Source organism: Oryx dammah, unplaced genomic scaffold (genome assembly GCF_014754425.2).
Source record: "Oryx dammah isolate SB20612 unplaced genomic scaffold, SCBI_Odam_1.1 HiC_scaffold_5, whole genome shotgun sequence".
Taxonomy (NCBI): domain Eukaryota; kingdom Metazoa; phylum Chordata; class Mammalia; order Artiodactyla; family Bovidae; genus Oryx; species Oryx dammah.
In genome coordinates, this window is record NW_024070189.1 from 29972874 (window position 1) to 29993122 (window position 20249).

The 20249-nt window shown below is 45.2% G+C and overlaps 1 protein-coding gene across 1 annotated transcript in view; it reads right to left on the reverse strand.

Moving 5' to 3' along the window:
* The window catches only part of WWC1 (WW and C2 domain containing 1), a 156165-nt gene that overhangs the window by 64278 nt on the left and 71638 nt on the right, over positions 1 to 20249 (reverse strand). Inside the window, exons 2-3 of the mRNA XM_040239437.1 lie at positions 14262 to 14371; positions 6284 to 6487 (exon numbers count right to left, since the gene is read on the reverse strand). Coding sequence (XP_040095371.1) covers positions 6284 to 6487; positions 14262 to 14371 — 314 coding nt within the window. The remainder of the gene's footprint in view (positions 1 to 6283; positions 6488 to 14261; positions 14372 to 20249) is intronic.

The following is a 20249-nucleotide window of genomic DNA, read 5'->3' on the forward strand; positions in this document are numbered from 1 at the left end:
AAAGCTTTTAGAATCTCGAATCGTTCTCAGTGTTTGAAGTGGCACAATGATATGTCTTTGGTGTGAGTTAACTTTTATCGTCTGTGTTGGGTGCTCACTGAGCACTTTCAATCTCCTCTATCAGTTCTGGGAAATTTTTCTAAATTATGTCACTGATGCTTCTCTCCCTCTGTTTCTTCTGCTCTATCTGGAGCTTTCATTACTCAGATAGAGTTCTTGGCCTGATGCTATTTTTCCATCTCATTGTATTTTTGTTCTGCTTTTTAGAAAACTTCCTCAGTTTTACCTTCCAGGCTTCCTGTGGATTTTTCATTTCTACTCTCGTAGTTCAATTTCCAAAGGCTCTTCTGTGCTCTCTGAATGCTGCTATTTATAAAACGTAGCATCCTGTTTTACTTTCATGGGTGTGAGCTTCTCTCCATGTTTTCTTCCCCACGCACACTCTCCATTTCCTGCAAGGCCTCCCCACTGCCAGGTGTTTATTTCATCTCTACTGTTCATGTAAGAGGCTTTCCATAGGTGTCCAGAAACTCAGCCGTCTGCTCACACTTAAACCGGGGACCCAAAAAGCTGGCTGGAGCAGGGTTTGTTGGAGATGGGTTACATGATTCACTGTGGGTTGTGTGGCATATGTGATTTATCTGGACTGTTTCATCCAAGAATCCTCGCTGTCAGTGTTTTTACATTTTTCCTCTTTATTTTTAATGTTATTGATTTACTTATTTTTGGCTGTGCTGGGTCTTTGTTGCTGTTGGGCTCTTCTCTGGTTGTGGCAAGCAGGGGGCTACTCCCTAGTTGTGGTGCTTGGGCTGTTCATTGCAGTGGCTGCTCCTGCTGCGGAGCACAGACTCTAGGGCTTGCGGGCTTCTCTAGTTGTGGCGCACAGGTTTAGCTGCTCCCCACCATGCGGGATCTTCCCAGACCAGGGATCGAACCCATGTCCTCTGCATTGACAGGTAGCTTCTGAGCCACTGGGCCACTAGGGAAATCTCACCTTTTCTGTTTATATCCCTTTTCTCTGAAAAGAAGAGACTCAGATTCCCCAGATTCTTCTACTGTCCAGCTTGGCAGGCAATAGCCTGGTACTCTTCTGGGAGTCAAGTGGTACATGCCGGCTGGGGTCTCAATCCTCAAGTTCATGTTCACTTGAATACTATGTTTTCAGTATGGTGCACCGCAGTTTTGAACTTGCCTGGTATCCTGTGGTCCAGAGACTCTGTTTTACTCTCTCCTACAAATAAACCTCCATTTTTCCATCAGGTTGGAGATGGGCACTGGCCTAGGCCTCACTGATTTGGTCTGTGTCTCAGAAACAACTTTCCTCCCGTCTTCTTTGAGGGCCTCCTAACTTCATTCCCATTCCAGAGAGACAGCCACTGCCTCCAATTCCTGACGCTTTTGCACGTGCTCCAGGTAGACCAGAGGCCTGTTTTTTCTCACTGTCAGCCCAATTCCTCTTTTTCTCTGGTCTATTGGATAGGTTGCTATCTGTCCTTCCACCTTTAAGTCTCCACATTTTATCGCTGCCTTTTCCTCCAAGTCTCCCTGTCCTTGTGCATGTATGCCTTAAAAATCTCTTATCTGATATTTTCTTAGTTTCAGGAATGAGTGAAAGCATGTAGGTGGTTCAACTGGCATTTTTAGCAGCAAGGCACCCAATGACTGATTTTCCAAATGGGAAACCAAGGCCTGGAGAAGGAAGGAGCATGGTGAGGTCCCAAAGAACACAGGTCTCCTGAGCTCTCATCTTTCAGAGGATGGAAGAACCCCAGTGCAGCCCTCAAACCTTAGAATTTGACTGGCTGACTTGGGTTAAATTAAGAGAATTGGTTTTGAAGTCAGATGCTTATGGGTATAAAACTAGTTCTGCCACTTTTTAACAGTGTGACTTTGGGGAAGCTACTTTCTCTCTCCGGGCCTCAGTTTTCTTATCTGTAAAATGGGAACAACAGTATCTTGTAAGGTTGTGTGTGCGTAGCACGGTTATTTGAAACAACATATGTACAGTGGCCAGCATATCGCCCTGCGGAAATTCAATAGATGCATGTTAAATGAGAATTCTCTCTCATTCCCCACGGGGTGGGAAACTGTACCAGTGATGACAACAAAGCCTCCATCCCCAAGGCAGAGCCCCACCTGTAGCCAAGCCCTACAGCAGTCAAGGCCAGGTGGCAAAACTTTCACAAGCCCTGACAGGCCATCTGAGTTAGAGGGAGGCATGTGACCTCACCGGTCTATCAACTTGCCAGAGAGCTTGACTTGGAAGGCAAACCTGGCTTGTCAAACCCTAAGAAAGTCACGAGGAGCCTTGGGTCATGCCTGTTTCACTAGGATGCATGGGCTGAGGGACGCCCCCCATCCCTTGCTGATCTGTATCTTAGAACTAGTGATCTGAGATGATTCTCTTTTTTAAACATTTTTAATTGGAGGAAAATTGCTTTACAATGCTGTGTTTGTTTCTGCTGTACAACAACATGAATCAGCTATAACATACATATATCTCCTCCCTCTTGAGCCTCCCTCCCACCTGCATATTCCACCCCTCTAGGTCATCACAGGTCACAGAGCTGAGCTCCCCATGCTATACAGCAGCTTCCCACCAGCTATCTATTGATTTCTTCTTTAACATTCAAAATGATGGTGTCTTTGAACCTGATGGAGCAATCAGTAGCAGCTCTTAAGTCATATGATAGGACTGCCTCAATTACTTTCTATAAGGAATTGTCTATTCTTACTGGTTCCAGGGATTGGTTAAAAATCTTGGTCATTTCAATGCCAATGAATTAATAATATCAAATAAATATTATTATCTATCATGAGCTTAAGAATGTGATAACTAGTATTCCAAGTACAAACACACTTGTGGAAGGTAACACTATTATTGTGTCAGTTTTATACTTATTTTTGGCCACACCACACAGCATGTGGGATCTTAGTTCCCCAACCAAGGATCAAACTCCTGCCCTCTGCGTTGGAAGCACAGAGTCTTAACCACAGGGAAGTCCCTGTCAATTTTACAGATGAAAAACTTCATGAAGAGAGAAGCAGCATCACTTGTACAAAGTTGAACAGCTAGGAAGTTGCATATCCTGGACCGGACCCCAGCAGTCCAGCTACAGAGTCCACATTTTCAAAAGATTATGTAATGTATTTCTTATCAAGAGAATATTTATTGAGTTTTAATACGTTCTAGGGGAATGTGCTAAGCGGTTTACCTAGACCAGTGGTTTCTGGATGGGGGCAATTTAGCCCACCCTGGGGCAGTGTCTGCATTCATTTTTGATTATCACAACCCTGGGTGGGAGATGCTATAGGCAGAGACCAGGAATGCTGTTAAATATCCACAACACACAGGACAGCTCCCACTAAGAATGTGTCACTGCTGCCACTTGGCTCTTTTCCCCACCCTAAATTTTTATTTTGAAACCTTTGTATCTACTGGAAATTTGAAAGCATAATGTGATGAATATTGATAGATCCTTCATCTAGATCTACCAACTTTTAGCATTTCCCCACATCTGTTCTGTCTATCCCACCCTCCACTCTTATTCTCTCAGTAGGATGCCTGCCTGGATCATAAAAGCCCTCAATAAATGATTATTGGGAAAAACCCATCCCATATCCAAAACCATCAATGAGGCATTGATCTCACTTAGACTGACATCATAGTTTTTTCATTTACCATCCCCACGCCCGCCGTCCCCCCCCACCACCCTGGATTTTTTTGGAATTAAGTTGCAGACATGATGTCACATGAATGTCTTAGGAACAGGACATTCTCCTACACAGTTACAAAATCATTATTATACCTAAGAAAATCTTCCAATTGCCTGAGAATATCTTTATGGCTGCTTTCCCCTCCATCCATGGTCTAGTCAAGGTGCAAACACTTCATTGCATTTATGCCTCCTTAGACTTTTTTCATTTTGTAATCTGGAACATTGCCCCTCTTTCTGTTTTTTTTTTCACAGCACTATTTTTTGAAAGTGTGTAGGGTAATTATCTTATAGGATACTGTACAGTATGGATTTGTCTGGTTGTTTCTTCATGATTCGATTGAGAGTAAACATTTTTTGTCAAGAATCCTCGGTGATGTTTTTTTATTGCATCACAACAGAAAGTATACAATGTCAGTTTGTCTCATTATTGGTGATGCTAATTTAACCCCTGTGTAAGATGGCGGTAGCTGCAGCTCTTCAATATAAAAAAATACATTTTATCCCCCAAAGTTAGTAAGTTATTCAGGGTGTGATACTTGGGGTCCCTATATACATCCTGACCTCCAAAATAGGAAGGTTTGTTTTTCTATACATTTGTCACTATTTCAGACTACAAAAAGAAAAAAAAAAATCTCTTTGAATCTGAATTTCACTAAGGATATTAATATCTCCCTCCAGGGCTCTGGTAAGAATAATACTATGGACTGAATTGTGTTCCCCGGAAATTCATATATTGAAGTCCTAACCCCTATTGTAATAGTATTTGGAGAAGGCGGCCTTTGGGAGGTAATTAAGGTTAGATGAGGTTATAGGGATGGGGCCCTTGTGATGGGATTAGTGGTCTTATAAGAGACAGCACAGAGCTTGTTGTTTTCTCTTCTCTCTGCCATGTGAAGACACAGTGAGAAGGTGGGAAGAGGGTCCCACCAGAACCCAGCTGTGCTGACACCCTGATCTCAGGATTCCAGCCACCACAACTGTGGGAAAGTAAGTGTCTGTGGTTAAAGCCACCTGGTCTGTGGTAATTTGTTATGGCAGTCCCAGCTGATTAAGGCAGATTAAGTGCTAAAACCCTCATGATGGTCTCTAGGACATTATTTGACCTAGAAACAGCTAATGAGTATAATGCAGTTCTTTTCTATAATCTGAGATTCTGAGTTTCTCCCTGAGTTGCCAAGGAAAAGGGCAGGGCTGAGACATCGAGTAACCTACTCACTGTCCTCCTCCCAGACCAAATTTCTCAAAGTGGGGGCTTCACACAGGGGGAGTGTTTGATTACCCAGCCAAGGCATGGAAACCCTGACACCATGGCTTAAAGCTGGCCCCTTGGCCCAAACAGCTGATGTTGGGGGAGAGGATTGTGTTTGTAACTTATCACCTCTTACCAGCTGTAAGACCCTGGGTATGCTATTAGTCTTCTAAGCTGCAGATTTTTCATCTGTTACAGGAAGATATTAATTGTGCTCCCCCACAGAACTGTTATGAGAATTAACTGAAATAACATATTCAGACTGTAGGTGAGCATTTAGTAAGCACTCAGTAAACATAGAAAATGATTAGCTATTAAAAATAGTGGCAGAAGACCAAAAAAAGAAACCCCAAAACCCCAAAACATCAGAAAAGGTCAATGGGCTCTTTGAGAGCTATGGATCTGGCATTTCCCTACACTGAGAATGAAGGACTGGGGTGCCTGTTCTCCTCCTGCAGATATGAGGGTGAACAAAGAAAACAGGAAATTTCCTCCACTAGGAAATACCAACAGATGTATAAGCAGATGTACTGTGATAGTGCTATGAACAAAATAAACAGCCATTACAGAGGCTAATGCTGGGGAAGAGCATCTGAGGATGGAGTTGTCAGAGGCAAGCCTCTCAGAGATGACTGGAAGGGTGAGAAGGAGCCAGCTGTGCAAATGGATCAATAGAAAATCTTTCTAGGCAGGGGAGCAGCAAGGACAGAAGCCCCGAGGTAGAAAGGTGCAGGGCAGGCTAGGGGAGCAGAATGGGTGTGCTTAGCACATCTAGATCCTAGTGACTGGGAGCATCAGTGGAGGTGGGAGTGGCTGGCAGGAGTCTGACCACATGGGGCTGTGTAAGCCATGGAAAGAGTGATGCGAAAAAATACACATAACATAAAATTTACCACTTTAGCCATTTCAAAATATAATTTCAGAGGCCTTATATACATTTACACTGTTGTGCAGCCATCAACACCATCCACCTCCAAAACATCTTCATCTTTCCAAACTGAAACTCTGTACATTAACCAAAAACTACCCCCGCTTCCCCCAGCCACTAAAGGGCTTCAAATAAGGAGATAGGTAAGTCAACTGGCATTCTGAGATGAAAAACGAATGAAAGGAAATGGAATGAAAATGGCAGATGAATCATAGCAAAGCACAAGCAGGAGCAGGAGAAGGGTGGTGGTTTGTACAAGGAGTGGAGAGGAAAGAACACAGGTAGATCTGAGAAGCATCGAGAGGCAATACATGCAGGACTCAGTGTGGCCGTCTCCTCTTCCTTGAGGTCATGTTGGTGGGGGTACTGGTGGTGGGAGGTACTCACAGCTGACCTGGGAGCCAAGCTTGTGCTCCCAGACGGCGTGCAGCTGCTGATACTCCTGCTGTGCAAGCTCCAAGCGCTGCTGCTTCACCTGGTAGATTTCCTTTTGTGCACTCAGGGCCTCCTGGGCCACCACCAGGTAATCCTTCAGCATGTGCTCCTGCTCCCGCCGCCATTGTACCCGAGGATCCTCAATCTGAGTGGTTTCTGGAACAGAGCCCAGAGATCCTAGATTAGCACCTCAAACATGCCTGTTGAGTTGGTGGCCTATAGAATCTACCAGAGATCAAAAAGTATAATAAATATAAAATCACAATAAATGTAAATGGGTTAAACTTGCCTTTTGAATAGCAGAGACTCTTCATTTGGATTAAGCAAACAAACATACACAAAAAACCAGGATCAATTTCCAAACCTGCAGTTACTCAGACAATAGCCAGAATGAACAGATATGAATTCTAATGTAAGACAGAGAGGTTCAACAATATTACAGATGCTTAAAGTCATTCATTTTGGTAAATAGTAAAGGAAAATAAAATAACTGATATTTCAAAAGATGTATAGATGTACTGTGTCCACATAGTATGTAAATTAGAACAGCCTTCCTAAAGGGCTATCTGACAATGAAAATCAAGAGACTTAACATGTTAATACCCCTCATCCAATAAATCCTCCCATAGTAATTTATTACAAAAAGTAATAAATTCAGGCAAAGATGCCCTTGTATAAAATCATCTTCATCATAAACAAGCACTTATTTAATGTTTACTCTATGCCAAGCACTATTTCATTTACTTTGTATCTATTTACTCCTCTAATCCTCACATTAACTCTATAGAGAAAATTCTTTTATTACTCTGGTTAAACAAAAGAGAAAACTGAGACATAAAGAGGTTAAGTGAGTTGCTCAAGGTCACACAAGAAATTCCTGCTCAAATATGTATGCTATGTTTATACAATACACTAAAACAGCCATTAAAAGTAATGTCTTTGGAAAAAAAAAAAACAGAAAGGTGCTTACAATAAAAAAATGGGTGTAAGTACTGAGGTCTCAACAGAACTGGAGATAATTTAGCAACTAAACAATAATAACAACTGGGTACAAAACTGCATAAATAGTTTTGTATTTATCAAAATACATATGTACATTCTCAAACAGATTACGAGGAAACAGCAAATTATCAACAGTAGATATGTCTTGTTGGTAGGATGCTTTTTCTTCATTCTTTTTTATTTTTTAAATTATGTATCCAATAAAAATACACGGTGATAATTTAGAAAAAAGTAATAGGACAAAAAAAATGTTTTTAAAAGGGTAGCTGGCAGCTAAGCAGATATGGAAAAGGTCAAAGCAATGTTAATGTCCAAGAATCAATGCCCATTGACTGCCAACTCCTCAGTCATTTCCCAGCTGGAAGGTGGGGTATGGGACGACTGACACACCAGAAATTATATAATCACAGCCATATGGTAAATTCAGCTTGCAGGTAAGTTTTGCTTAGCCCAAAGAACTTTAGTAATTTTGAACTGATTACTGGTATATAAAAATAAGGAGATTTTTAAAAATTCACTTGTAATTTTTTTAAATTGGAACATAATTGTTTTATAATATTGTGTTAGCCTCTGCTGTACAATGAAGTAAATCAGGTTTTCAACGTTAGTGGCTCAGTTGTGTCCACCTCTTTTCGGGTCAGGTATATCTATACATATAACCCCTCCCTCTTGAGCCTCCCGTCAACCCCCACCACCACACCTCCAGGTCATCACAGAGCACTGAGCTGAGCTCCCTGCGCTATTCAGCCGCTTCACACTAGCTGTCGATTCTGCACACGGTAGTGTACAGACGTCAATGCCACTCTCTCAATGCATCCCGAGCTCTCCTTCCCCTACTGGGTCCACAAATCTGGTCTCTACACCTTTGCCTCTTTCTGTCCTGCGAATAGGGTCATCATACCATTTTTCTAGATTAACAAGGAGATTTATACATTACAATCTTGATCTCTGGTTTTTCTTGATCATTCAGAAGATTTGGCCACCATGGGTCCACAATCTATCTGCGTCATTCATTCATGTCATGTGTCTGGCTCCTGGGGAATTGAGTTAGAGCCTCCTCTCACAGGTCCTTTCACTCTCAGTCCTCCTGAATAGGCCCCAGTGAGCATTTCCAATGAAAGACAGAAGAGACAGGGAGAATGATCACAGAGGTAGCAGGGCCACGTTCTCATGCCTGCCAGTGATCACTGTGTTACAATGGGCAGCTTGCTTAACCTCTCTGAATTTACTTTTCTGATTATTAAAGAGAGTAAGGGGCCCCGCCTCACTGCTTCCTTGGAAGCTATACAGCACTTACACCCAGGTAAAGTAAACAAACGGCGGTGAGAGTAAAGCCAACACTATTCACTGAGGCCAGTGTTTGAATTATCTGTGAATACTGTTCTTCAAGCTCTCCTCCTCCCTTTTTCTGGGAAAGAAAACAGGTGTGAAGATGGCCTGTTTGTCCTGAACTAATCACACTCAGAGGACATCCTCCCACGCCCAGCCCCTGCTATGCTCACTCTCCTTCCTTAACTTCCATCTCACCAGAATAGGTAACTTTACACCAGGACAGGTTCTTAGAGACCCCCTTGGTCGACTATTTATCTCCTTGTTTATTTACCTGGCTGTGTCAGCTCTTGGCTACATCATGTGGGATCTTCCACTGTGGGCACAGACTCTCTAACTCTGGCTTGAGGGTTCAGTGTGGCGCGTGGGCTTAGCTGCTCCATGGTGTGTGGGATCCTAGTTCCCCCACCAGAGATAGAACTCGTGTCCCCTGCTCTGCAGGGCAGATTCCCAACCACCGGACCACCAGGGAAGTCCTTGGTCAACTATTTTTCAGTTCCTGTTTTTATTAAACATGGACATAGCTGAATGATTCAGCATGTCACAAAATCAGCTCCATACAAAATCATCCCTTCATCCCCTTCCCCTTCATTCGCTCTCTCCCCAAAAGGTAGCTACTTCCAACAAACGTTTAATTGATTGAATACAACCATCATTGAGACCCAGCCCTCCTTCCTCCCCCAGGCCCCAAACCTCTACCTACAAATACACCGCCCCCTCTCCATACAGCTCACAGTTCACGGGTTTCACATACTCCTCACCCCACCACACGCCTGCTTTCTATATGCACCACACAAGCACCCATGTGACTAACACTACTGAATTCTCCAAGGGCTTGAATTACAATTGTCTTAAAAACAGCTGAACATCTGGAGAAAGTCCAACCTTGTTGCTATGCAAAGGAATGCAAATGAAACACAATGAAGTAACAGTTTAAAACCTGTGATGAATGTATCAATAGTAAAGAAGTGAAATTAGTCATATACTGATCAAGGCATGAGGAAAACAGTACTCTCATTGCTTGTAGTAATACAGATTGACTCGATCTTTTAGAAATATTATCAAACTCGGAAGAGTTACCAGAAGTCTCACAAGTGTCCACAACCTTTCACTTGGCGATCCTACATTGGAAATGTGACTCCAGGAAATTATCACAGAAGAATAAAGCAATATGCTTAAAGACTCTCCCTCGTGTTATTTTTTATAACAAACAAATGGAAAGAACCCAAAAGGTCAGTTGAAAGGGGTATCATGCTACACTAGTTTTATGTGTCATAATGTATTGATGCATCTGTTTGATACATTAAAAATGGCAAATATGAAGACTATGTAGCATCTCTCAAATATTCATGACATAGGGCGAAGAGAAAACAGAAAACACAATTTGATCACTGATTAAAACCATCTAATCATGATAAATAAAATCAATGCAAGAACACAAAGCTACAATCATTGTAAATTTGAGAAATAAATGCCCACAAATTAACAAATAAATATTTAATAAATAAATGAGTACTCTCTTTATGCCAACAGCTCCCAAATGCCAACCTTCAGCCCAGTTCTCTTTTCCAAACACCTGATTCTTACATTAAACTGACCAACATCTCCCCTCAGATGGATAACAGGCATGGAAGATGTGACCCATCGCAGCAAACCCTTGTTCTTCCTTCCTAAACACATCACTCCTCTTGCAGCTTTCTCCATCCAATGGATGGCAACTCCATCCTGTCACCTGCTCAGAGAGGCTCCTTCATTCCTTTTCTTCCACACCCCACATGTAATCTATCGGGAAGCCTTGTTGGCTTCCTCCAGCCTCAGGCCACTTCTCACTACCTCCACCACTATAGCCTTGGTCTGGGCCACTGTCCTTTGTCACCTGGACTACTGCGACATTCTCTCACAAGTTTCCCTATGTCTGTCCTTGTTCCATTGTCTACTCTCAGCAAAGCAGCCAGAATGACTGTTTTTAAGACATAAAACAGATCAAACCATGCATCTGTTTAAAATTCTCCGTGCTAAGTCACTTCAGTCATGTCTGACTCTTGGTGACCCTACGGACTGTAGCCCACTAGGCTCCTCTGTCCATGGGATTCTCCAGGCAAAGATACTGGAGTGGGTTGCCATTTCCTCCTCTAGGAGATCTTCAATGGCTCCTATCACTTGGAATAAAAGCTTGAGCCCTTCAGGTGGATCACTGCCCCATCCAGGCCCTGCTACCACCTGGCCTGATGCCCTCCTCCCCACTTCCTCAAAAATTCTGTTAAATGCACACCTGTCTCCCTGTCACTCCTTGAGAAGCAAAATGTGATCACACATTGGCATTTTTGCTCAATCAACCCTCTCTACTTGAAACACTCTCCCCACCTCCTTCAAGTCTTAGCTCAGAGAGCATTTTCTCAACACTGTCCCTCCCGTGCCACCCACAAACACACACACCACACCTCAGCCCCACGCTCTGCTTCTCCCTTTTCTCATAACCCTGAGAATTTAAAAATACACTACATAATTGGCTTACTTATTCTGTTTAGCTTCTGCTTCTTCTGCCAACAGGAAAGCTCTATGAAGGCAAGTATCATTGCCATCTTGCACTCTCACGTACCCCATGCTCCCAGTACAGTGCCTAGAACATTGTAGGAGGTCGATAAATATTTGCTGAATGAATGAATGCTTGATGGTGGATTTAATTTGTTGTTCAATTCTATAACAGTAACTTCAGGGGCTTTCCCTGGTGGTTCAGTGGTAAAGAATCTGCCTGCCAGTGCAGGGGACACAGGCTTGATTCCTGGTCCAGAAAGATCCCACATGCCACGGAGCAACTAAGCTCAAGTGCCATAACTATTGAGCCTGTGCTCTAGAGCCCAGGAGCTGCGTGCAGCTACTGAAGCCTGTATACTGGAGTCTGTGCTCCGCAACGAGAGAAGCCACCTCAATGAAAAGCCCGTTTACTACAACCAGAGAGTAGCCCCTGCTCACCACAACTAAAGAGGAGCCCCTGCAGCAATGAAGACCCAGAACAGCCCAAAATAAATGAATAAAATTATTAAACAAAACAAAACCGTAACTGCAGTCACTCACAGAGGATTGGTCCGAGTCCACAGCTCTGAATGAGTGGGCCTTGTGCATACCACCATTTGTATCACTGGCTCCATCCTCTAGAAGTGGTACCCTCCATCCAGTGAGAGCACCTTCCAGCCAAAAGAAACCCTGCAGCCTGACTGCTGTCAAAACTACCAGAGAGAATTCTTCCTTTTGTGGTTTTCATTTACTCACCTTCCTATACACACCCCCATTTCTGCTACCATCCCCTCAAGAATACACTCTACCATTGCATGACACGTTTTCCATCTCTTCAATGACTCCCAGAAGCACCAGAAAATCCCACTCCTGCCATCAGATTTCAATGAGGGGGATTCACTCAGCAATTAGAGACAGGAAAGGACTAGCGAGGGTTCCTGAACATCAGTGTTTAAGCCAGTATACCATGCAGCCCTGCAAGCATTAGCCTCCTTCCCCATACACACTCAATTAGGCACATTTACTTCTCATTACCCAATATGCAATCATGAGTGCTAATAAAAACCTTTGCTACCCCCAACAATGCAATCAGTGCCATTAGCTGTCTCTCAGAAACACTCCTCTGCTTTGATGCCAAGTCTGCTCACTCACCCGTTTAGTTAGCCGTGCATTCATGCACATATAACCTTTTCTAGGTAGCAAAGGTCAAGTGCACACCTACTATGTGCCTTGCCAGGCAAAAAGTCTGGGGAACCTGCCCTGACAGGTAAATGGTTATACTACAGAATGGTGAGGGGCACAGCAGAGATTTGACCAGGTGCCACAGAAACCCAGAAGAGGAAGTGGATGGAGAAGCCCAATTCCACTCCCAGCCCTGCCATGCTTTGTCTCTGAGAGTTGCGCAGTCAATTTCTATCTCTAAGTTCCATTCATAAGACAGAGTTAATCATCCTAGTGCTTCCCAGGTGGCGCCAATGGTAAAGAATCTGCCTGCCAATGCAGGAGACTCAGGTTCGATCCCTGGGTAGGGAAGAGCCCCTAGAGTAGGAAATGGCATCCCACTCCAGTACTCTTGCCTGGAAAATCCCATGGACAGAGGAGCCTGGCAGGGTCTCAAAGAGTTGGGTACAACTGAAGTGTCTTCGCACGCACACACAGACGCACCAGTGGAAGAACCAGGCTCTTTCCCTTCTGGCAGGCTATAGTCCATGGGTCACAAAGAGTTGGACATAACTGCGCATGCACGCACAATCATCCTAGCATCCCTCAGGGGTGTTGGGAGGATTGCATGAGATGATGCCTAATCAAGTGCCTTGTCCAGCACATGGCACGGAGTGCGTGCTCAGGAAACAAGGGTTACTAGGATTCAGCGCCCTAATCTCAGCCTTCGGACATGTGCCACTGCATTCCATTCTCCTCTTGCCTGAAAGGATAAGAGGAATCCCACAGTTCGGAAGGCTGAGATCGAGACAGAAAAATCCTCTTTCCTCTATTATACATGAACAAATAGGGCAGCAAATTCCCAAGGACAAGAATAGTCTAGGCCAAGAAGGGGCACAGTGGATGAGGCCCAAGAACGCATCAACTCTCCCTGCCTGGAAGACCTCAACCTGGGTTATTCCACCTGTCAGACAATATGCTTCTCCCCTTCTCAACCTATACTTCCATCAAAGTCCCAGAGACAAAGACACTAGGAATCTTCATTCTGGATCGGGATATCTGGACCACAGATACAAAATGAAAGTGGGCTGACTGGTGTGATGGGCTGGAGATACATACATACATCACTCAGACCATCCATTATAGACACATGCTCTATGCTGCTGGGGACTTGCTTGCTTTAGGGGCAGTGACTGCTAAAAAATAATCTGGGGACAACACAGACACATCTACCTTCTGTGAAAAAAATGTGTATGCACGAACCTCCCTCCCACCATCCCTGCCCTCTAGGTTGTCACAGAGCACCGTTTTGAGCTTCCTGAGTCATATGGCAGATTCCCACTGGCCATCTATTTTACATATGGTGCATGGAAATCAATGAAAGTGAAAGTGTCAGTTGCTCAGTCATGTTTGATTCTTTGTGACCCCATGGACGTGCCAGGCTCCTCTGTCCATGGAATTCTCCAGGCAAGAACACTAGAGTGGGTAGTCATTCCCTTCTCCAGGGGATCTTCCCAACCCAGAGATCAAACCCAGGTTTCCTGCATTACAGGCAGATTATTTACCATCTGAGCCACCAGGGAAGTCCTGTGGAAATCAATATATGTTAAAAAAAAAAAAAAGAATATATGTATGCACACATGACTGGGAAGTTTCTGGAGAGATACACAAGAAATGGCTAGCAGTGGTTACTTCTGTAAAATTGGGGAGATGGGTTGTGAGACACAGAGTTCTAGATTCTATTTAAAACTCTTCTAAACTGTTATTTATATATGAGCATACATTATCTATCTATATCTACACTGACATCTCTATCCAACTCTGTGTGAAACGAAACACAATCTGGCTTCACAAGCCCCTGCTGGTGGTTCTTCCAGACGTGGGGGCTGGCCAGGAGGTGGAGGGATGGGTGGAGGGGACTTACTGGTGTTGTGGTCTATGAAGTAATCCCCGACCTGTGGGTCGTACGCCTCTTCCCATCCCAGCGGCAGCTCGTCACTAATGCAGTCAGCGAAGGTGAGCGGTTTGGTGTACCTGGCAAGGGAGAGAAGAAAGAGACTCCGTCAGCCTATGGTCCCCAGAGAGCTGCATTCATGGCTGCCTATAGCCTCCCTGCCCCTCTGGGCAGGCCCACCAGATGCAGAAACTCTGCGCCCCGGCCCCACCGTCCCCGGGAAGATGAACGCGTATCGGAGCAGCAGGATAAGGTCATCTGGGAGGGAGGCAGGGAATCTGCTCTGGTCCCAACTTTGCCACCAACTAGGAAGGGATTCCGAGCGAGTTGCCTGCCTTCTCTGGGCCTCACTGCTACGTCTTTGAGTGAGGGGTCACAGGGAAGGGCTCAAAAGTCGAGCCTGGCTTCTGGACTTCAGACTCAAATCTCTCTCTGGCTTCTCCACTCGCAGGGCACTTGGCCCACTCCAGCCCCAGCCGTCCTTCAGGCTCTGTCCATGTTTGTCTTACCTATTTCCCCTCTGAAAAGCTAGCTTGCTGCAGCATCTAGAAGAACAGATGTTCCCTCCCTGTGAGTTTGGCCAAACGCAGTATTTTTTTTTTTTTTTTTTTTTGCTTCCTGGGCTGGTTCCCAAATGCCTGTACCCACGGCTGTCCTTCTCTGTACAATCCAGGCCAAACTGATTTTTCAGCCATAACCACCCTCAAAGTCCCCACATTGGGACTTCCCAAATGGGGAGTGAGGTGGTGGTAACCACTCAGTCTCGGCGACTATGTCAGATAGACAGACCACCCAACTAAACGGACGAAGGTTTGTCAAGGTTCAAAAACATCACAAGCCCTTGGTCCAGCACTTTAGCCAGCATGCAGGGAGCAGGGAGGAAACACTGAAGTCAGCCTGAGTGGCCCCTTTGGATGGCCCAGTTAAGTTTCTCCCCATCACTGCATCTGCCTAAAATACACACACATAATATTCTCCCTGGTGTGCTGCAGTCCATGGGGCTGCAAAGAGTCGGACACAACTCAGCAACCGAACAACAACAATATTCTCCCTCTCCTGTCTGCTCCCGCCCCCTCCCACTTCTGGAAGACTGTTGTGCTTCAACCCTCTTTCGACAGACTGGCAAACTGAGATACAGTGCAATAGGAGGAAGGATGAGTGGGAGGAGGTCTAGGATTCCTGGTCAAGAGCTTCCCTCCAAGCCACAGGAGATGACTCTCCTAGCCCATGCAATCTCCTTCTCTCTTAAACCCACCCCAAATTAAGCTGAAAGCAAAACGTGTGCTGAGACTTCCCTGGTGGTCCAGTGGCTAAGACTCTGTGCTCCCAATGCCGGGGACCCGGGTCCAGTCCTGGTCAGGGAACTAGATCCTGTCTGATGCAACTAAGACCCAGCACAGCCAAATGAATTTTTAAAAAAGAAAGAAAAGCAAAATGCGTGGGGAAAAAAGAAACAGTGAAAGAGCCCCTGGTGGACGGACCTAGTGTGTTCACATGCCACTATACATCCAGGGTCTGGGAGACTGAGAACACAGCTACCGACTGAAGGAGTGGACAGCACCAAAGCTCTGTTAATCATACTGCTGTATTATGGGAGACAAGGATGAGGCAGAGGTCTATATGATATAAAACAGACTAAGCCCTATCCAATTAGGATTCAGTAGGCATCACTTATTAGCTGTGTAAGTATGGCAACTTAAGTGCCCCTCTCAGCCTCAGTATTTTTATCTAAAATGTGGGGATAATAACTCTCCAAGTTGTCAGGTTAAATAAAGTCATGATTGTAAAAACATTTAGATCCAGGGTGCAAATGAATGCTGAAAGAACATTCTTCTCCACTTCCCAGAAGGGGAAACAGAGACGAAGAAAAAGATGAAATAACACTCTCAATGTCTACACCAATGATATTCAAGCAAGGCACTCTGCCTTCAGAGCCCCTGCTGTGAACCAAAAGGTTCCCTTTAAAGTTGACATCTTCAGCTGAGCCCCATGGAAAATTTCAAGCCACTGTCTTAAGAGTAAAAAGTGAAGAGATGGGGAAGACACAGGTGATTTCTTTAGGCCGGAAGGCTCTTCATTTGGGAGCACTTATGCCAACCTGGATAAAGTTTCTAAAAGTTTGTCTTCAGCCCAATCCGCCACTACCTGGAAAGCCCTGCCCACCCCAAGACTTCAGAAGCAAGAGACCATGTTCCTCAGTTCCTCCTCCTCCTTAAATTCTGGTAAAATGGTTCATTCCCACTTCCTTATGGAGAATGAAGACCAGTGACCAACAGTGAAATCTCATCCAACGTCATTTCACCTAACACATTACTGAAAGGGTCTCTGAAGGAAAACTCCGCACGCAGGCCTACCCCTCCACAGCAAGTGACTCTCTTACTGAGGACTCTCTTACATCTGGGCAGGGAACAGGAGTGCTTGGGCCAACCACAGTCAGATCCTTCTGGTTCATTCCTTTCCTTGGGTGCAGCCCGGAGAAGCCCCACCTACTAGCCTGGTGATGAAGATAGGAATCTTGTTATTTACACTTTGCAACCCAGAAAACCAAGAACACAAAGATATATTCCCTCTCCACAGCTCCCTGAATCCATGAGTGGATCAAAATTCTTCCCCCCATCCAGGGTTGGGGCAGGGGTGAGGGTGGGGTGAGGTGGGGAGGAGAGGAAGGAGAACTTTCCTGGGGGTCCAGTGGATAAAAGTCCACCTTCCAATGCAGGGGACACGGGTTTGATCCCTGGTTGGGGAACTAAGATCCCACATGCTATGGGGCAATTAAGCCCACGTGCCACAATGAAAACCCAGGGCAGGCAAAAAAGATAAACAAAAATCTTCCGTGGGGATGAATTAAATGATTTCATCAATGGTGCATTTAAGCAGTAGAATCTTATGTCCCCCATGATCGGTGATCAATAAATATTTGTGGAATGAGTGAATACGACAATGAATATCTAAGAACAAAAAATAATGGTGTGTTTTATATTTTGCTAACATGGAAGAATGTTCTTAACATACTGTGAGAAAAATGACATTGTTGAACAAGAAACGCTTTAGGATATTGTTTTAATACAGTATTTTTGCCTGAAATGTGTGTGCGTTTGTAGAAGAGAAGCTGGAAAGATACACATTAACATGCTATCCTGGTAGAGGGATTTTAACAATTTAATTTTTTGCTTTTTAAGCTTTTTAAAATTAGTTTCTCTGTAATATTTCTATCTCAATTGTAATCAAAATAGTTAATGATGGCTAAATCACGGCCTAGAAAACAAGTTTGTTCCCTCTCTAGGCAGCAGGTGCTTTTCCTTTATTTGACCAGTGAGAAAACACACCCAACATCTTGCAGCTGGAAAACACCAGAGGTATAAGCTGAAGCCCCACCGCCTCACTCCAGAAACTGAGCTTTGCTAATAAAAACTGACAAGACCGAGGGAGTCTCAGGATGATCTGGAAGCTATGCCTGAGATACAGATGTCAAAGCTGGGCTGGGGGGAGATCGGAAGCAGGCAGAAGGCACCTGAGCTGCAGCCTGCTTGCACCTTCAGTTTTCTACGTCTCGGTGCAAAGCTACTCAATATATTTGGATAATGCACAACGGCTTCATGAAAACACGATTAATTGTTCTAAAGTCATTGTAACAAGGGATTCACTGAGCTCTCTGTGTGAGGCTGGAGATTGGGGGAGGAGAGGCAGGTCTAAAACACCAAAAATGCATCACTTTTCCAGAAATCCATGAACTTTACTGCTTGTTCCAGCCTTGGACATCAAGAAGTCAGACCTGAAAGAAATGTTAGCTACAAGCATCAGTCATGTTCCTGACACTGGGTTTCCTACCAAAGCTGAAACGCTGATTCCCTCCTATGGTAAACGTGGACATTGTGCTCAACAGGTATAAAGAAGAGGAATCAAGAGGACCCAATGTTAGCCAGAGGGGGCAAGGGGAGACAGGAAGGCTTTGGGTTTGATATTCGGGCTTCCCTTAAAAGTGATCATGGAGAAAAAACCAGAGGCCTGACATCCTGACTCCTACAGCTCTTCCACGGGAAAGAGAAAAGCTTCTATCGGAAGACTACACAACTTACAAGAAATCTGGACAGCAAGCTTCTCTGGAACAAATGCCAAGAGGGGGATGAATTATTCAGTGTGCAGGGACGTGTCATTCAGAGAATCAGGATGAAGAGAAGCATTTTTAGCTGTACAAGGATTTAAATACACACACACACACGTATATACACATGTGCACCCGCTCCTCATTCCAGAGACAGGAACTGTCCGTTTAAACCAATCCCCTCTGGGAAACTGTGGGTGCTTCTCTGGCCTGCAGTGTTTCCCCTTGGGCAAGTGCCAAGAATGTGAGCTGGGAAGAGATGTCTGCTTTCAGATGCGGCCCGGACTTGGGGGCTTGCCTGCAACTCACAGCCCCCATCCTCTTGTGACATGATTCACACCAATCCTGTCCGGTGCGGTCCCTGCCTCCAGGCTCCAAGTCCTGGGCTGCTGAAAACCCAGATCTTGAAATCAAATGACCCAAATGCTGAAGGGGTGAGGGGGAGTGAGGGAGGGCGCCAAGAGAAACCAGTTCTGCCTCTTCTTAATTACCAATCTCTGGAGGAACACAAACATTCCTGAATGTTTCACAACAGGCTCTCCTGGAAGAAGAGGCCCGGATGTGTTGCCTTGGAGACAGGTAGGGCTGTGTGGGATTACCTGTCCGGGAACGTGGGCCCCTGTCCTCTGTCCAGCTCCATGTCCCCACAACTGGCTGGCATTCGGTATTCAGACAGTGCGTCTTTTCTAAGGAGGCAGCTCAGAGGAGCGGAAAGCCTTCTGCCAAGTCTAACACTGGGTGGTGATTCTCTTGGGCCTGAAGAACGCGTAGCATATCTTTCATGTTCCTAGTGCTTCCCGAGCAATCTGAATGCTTCCCACAGTAACCTCTTTATGGCCAGCCAGCATGAGGCTGGCCCCCGACCGGGCTCTCGCCAGGGCCAGCTGGGCGGGATCGCTTTCTAAAGGGCCCCTGAGGACCACATGCCAAGAACTGTCCAAACTTTCAGCTGAACCTCTCCTCTCAACCCCGGGCACAATGGCCAGGCCGGCTCTTCCCGCCCTGGGGTGTTTCACACGCACGGTTCCCATAGCTCAGGACTGCACAACTCCTGAGGAGATGCAGCCAGCTCCAGACTGCGGCAGAGCCCCAGGCCACGCAGACCCTCGACTTCCACACCTGCAAGGCTGGGGTGGCTGGATGAAAGTGCAATCTTTGAAGCTCTCCTTCCTTCTTTAAATTCCATTTGGTTCAAACACCTTCATTCATTCCTTCAACAAATCTGGGGATGAAAGTAATCACGTCTCATAGTTGGCTAGGAGGGCTGAGCACACGAACCACAGCAGAATCTGAACAAACTTCCAGCTACAAAAGTAGACAAAAGGACCCTGCCCTTACACCCCCGGCAGGGAGACATCACAACCAGAAAGTGAATCCACAGGATCATTTCAGAGATTCGTGCTGTTCAGAAAAATACAACAGGGTAGTGGGATTAAGTGGAAGGGTGGGATAGGTTGGGGCAATCAAGGGAGGCTTCTCGGAGGAGGTGATCTTGGAGGGAGACCAGATGGTGGGAAGCATCAGGAATAGCCAGTACAAAGGCTTTGGGGTGGGATGATGTTGGTGTGAGGAACAGAAAAGAAATTCACATGTGAGCCACATACTTCACGAGTGATGGAGTAGAGATAGACAGGGGCAGATGCTGGGTTTTTAGGACTTTGGGGTCCCTGTTAAAACTTTGAGAGCCATCCTAGTGTTGAGCTGCAGAGGGTGACCCAGAGAGTCTCTCTGAGTCACCCTCTCCTCACCTCCTTTCTCTCTGCTTTCCATCAGTCCTCCAAGCAACAAGAATTTATTGCCTGGACACAATAGCCTGGCCCCACGCTAGGCACAACCAGAGCTCAGACATTTGAATA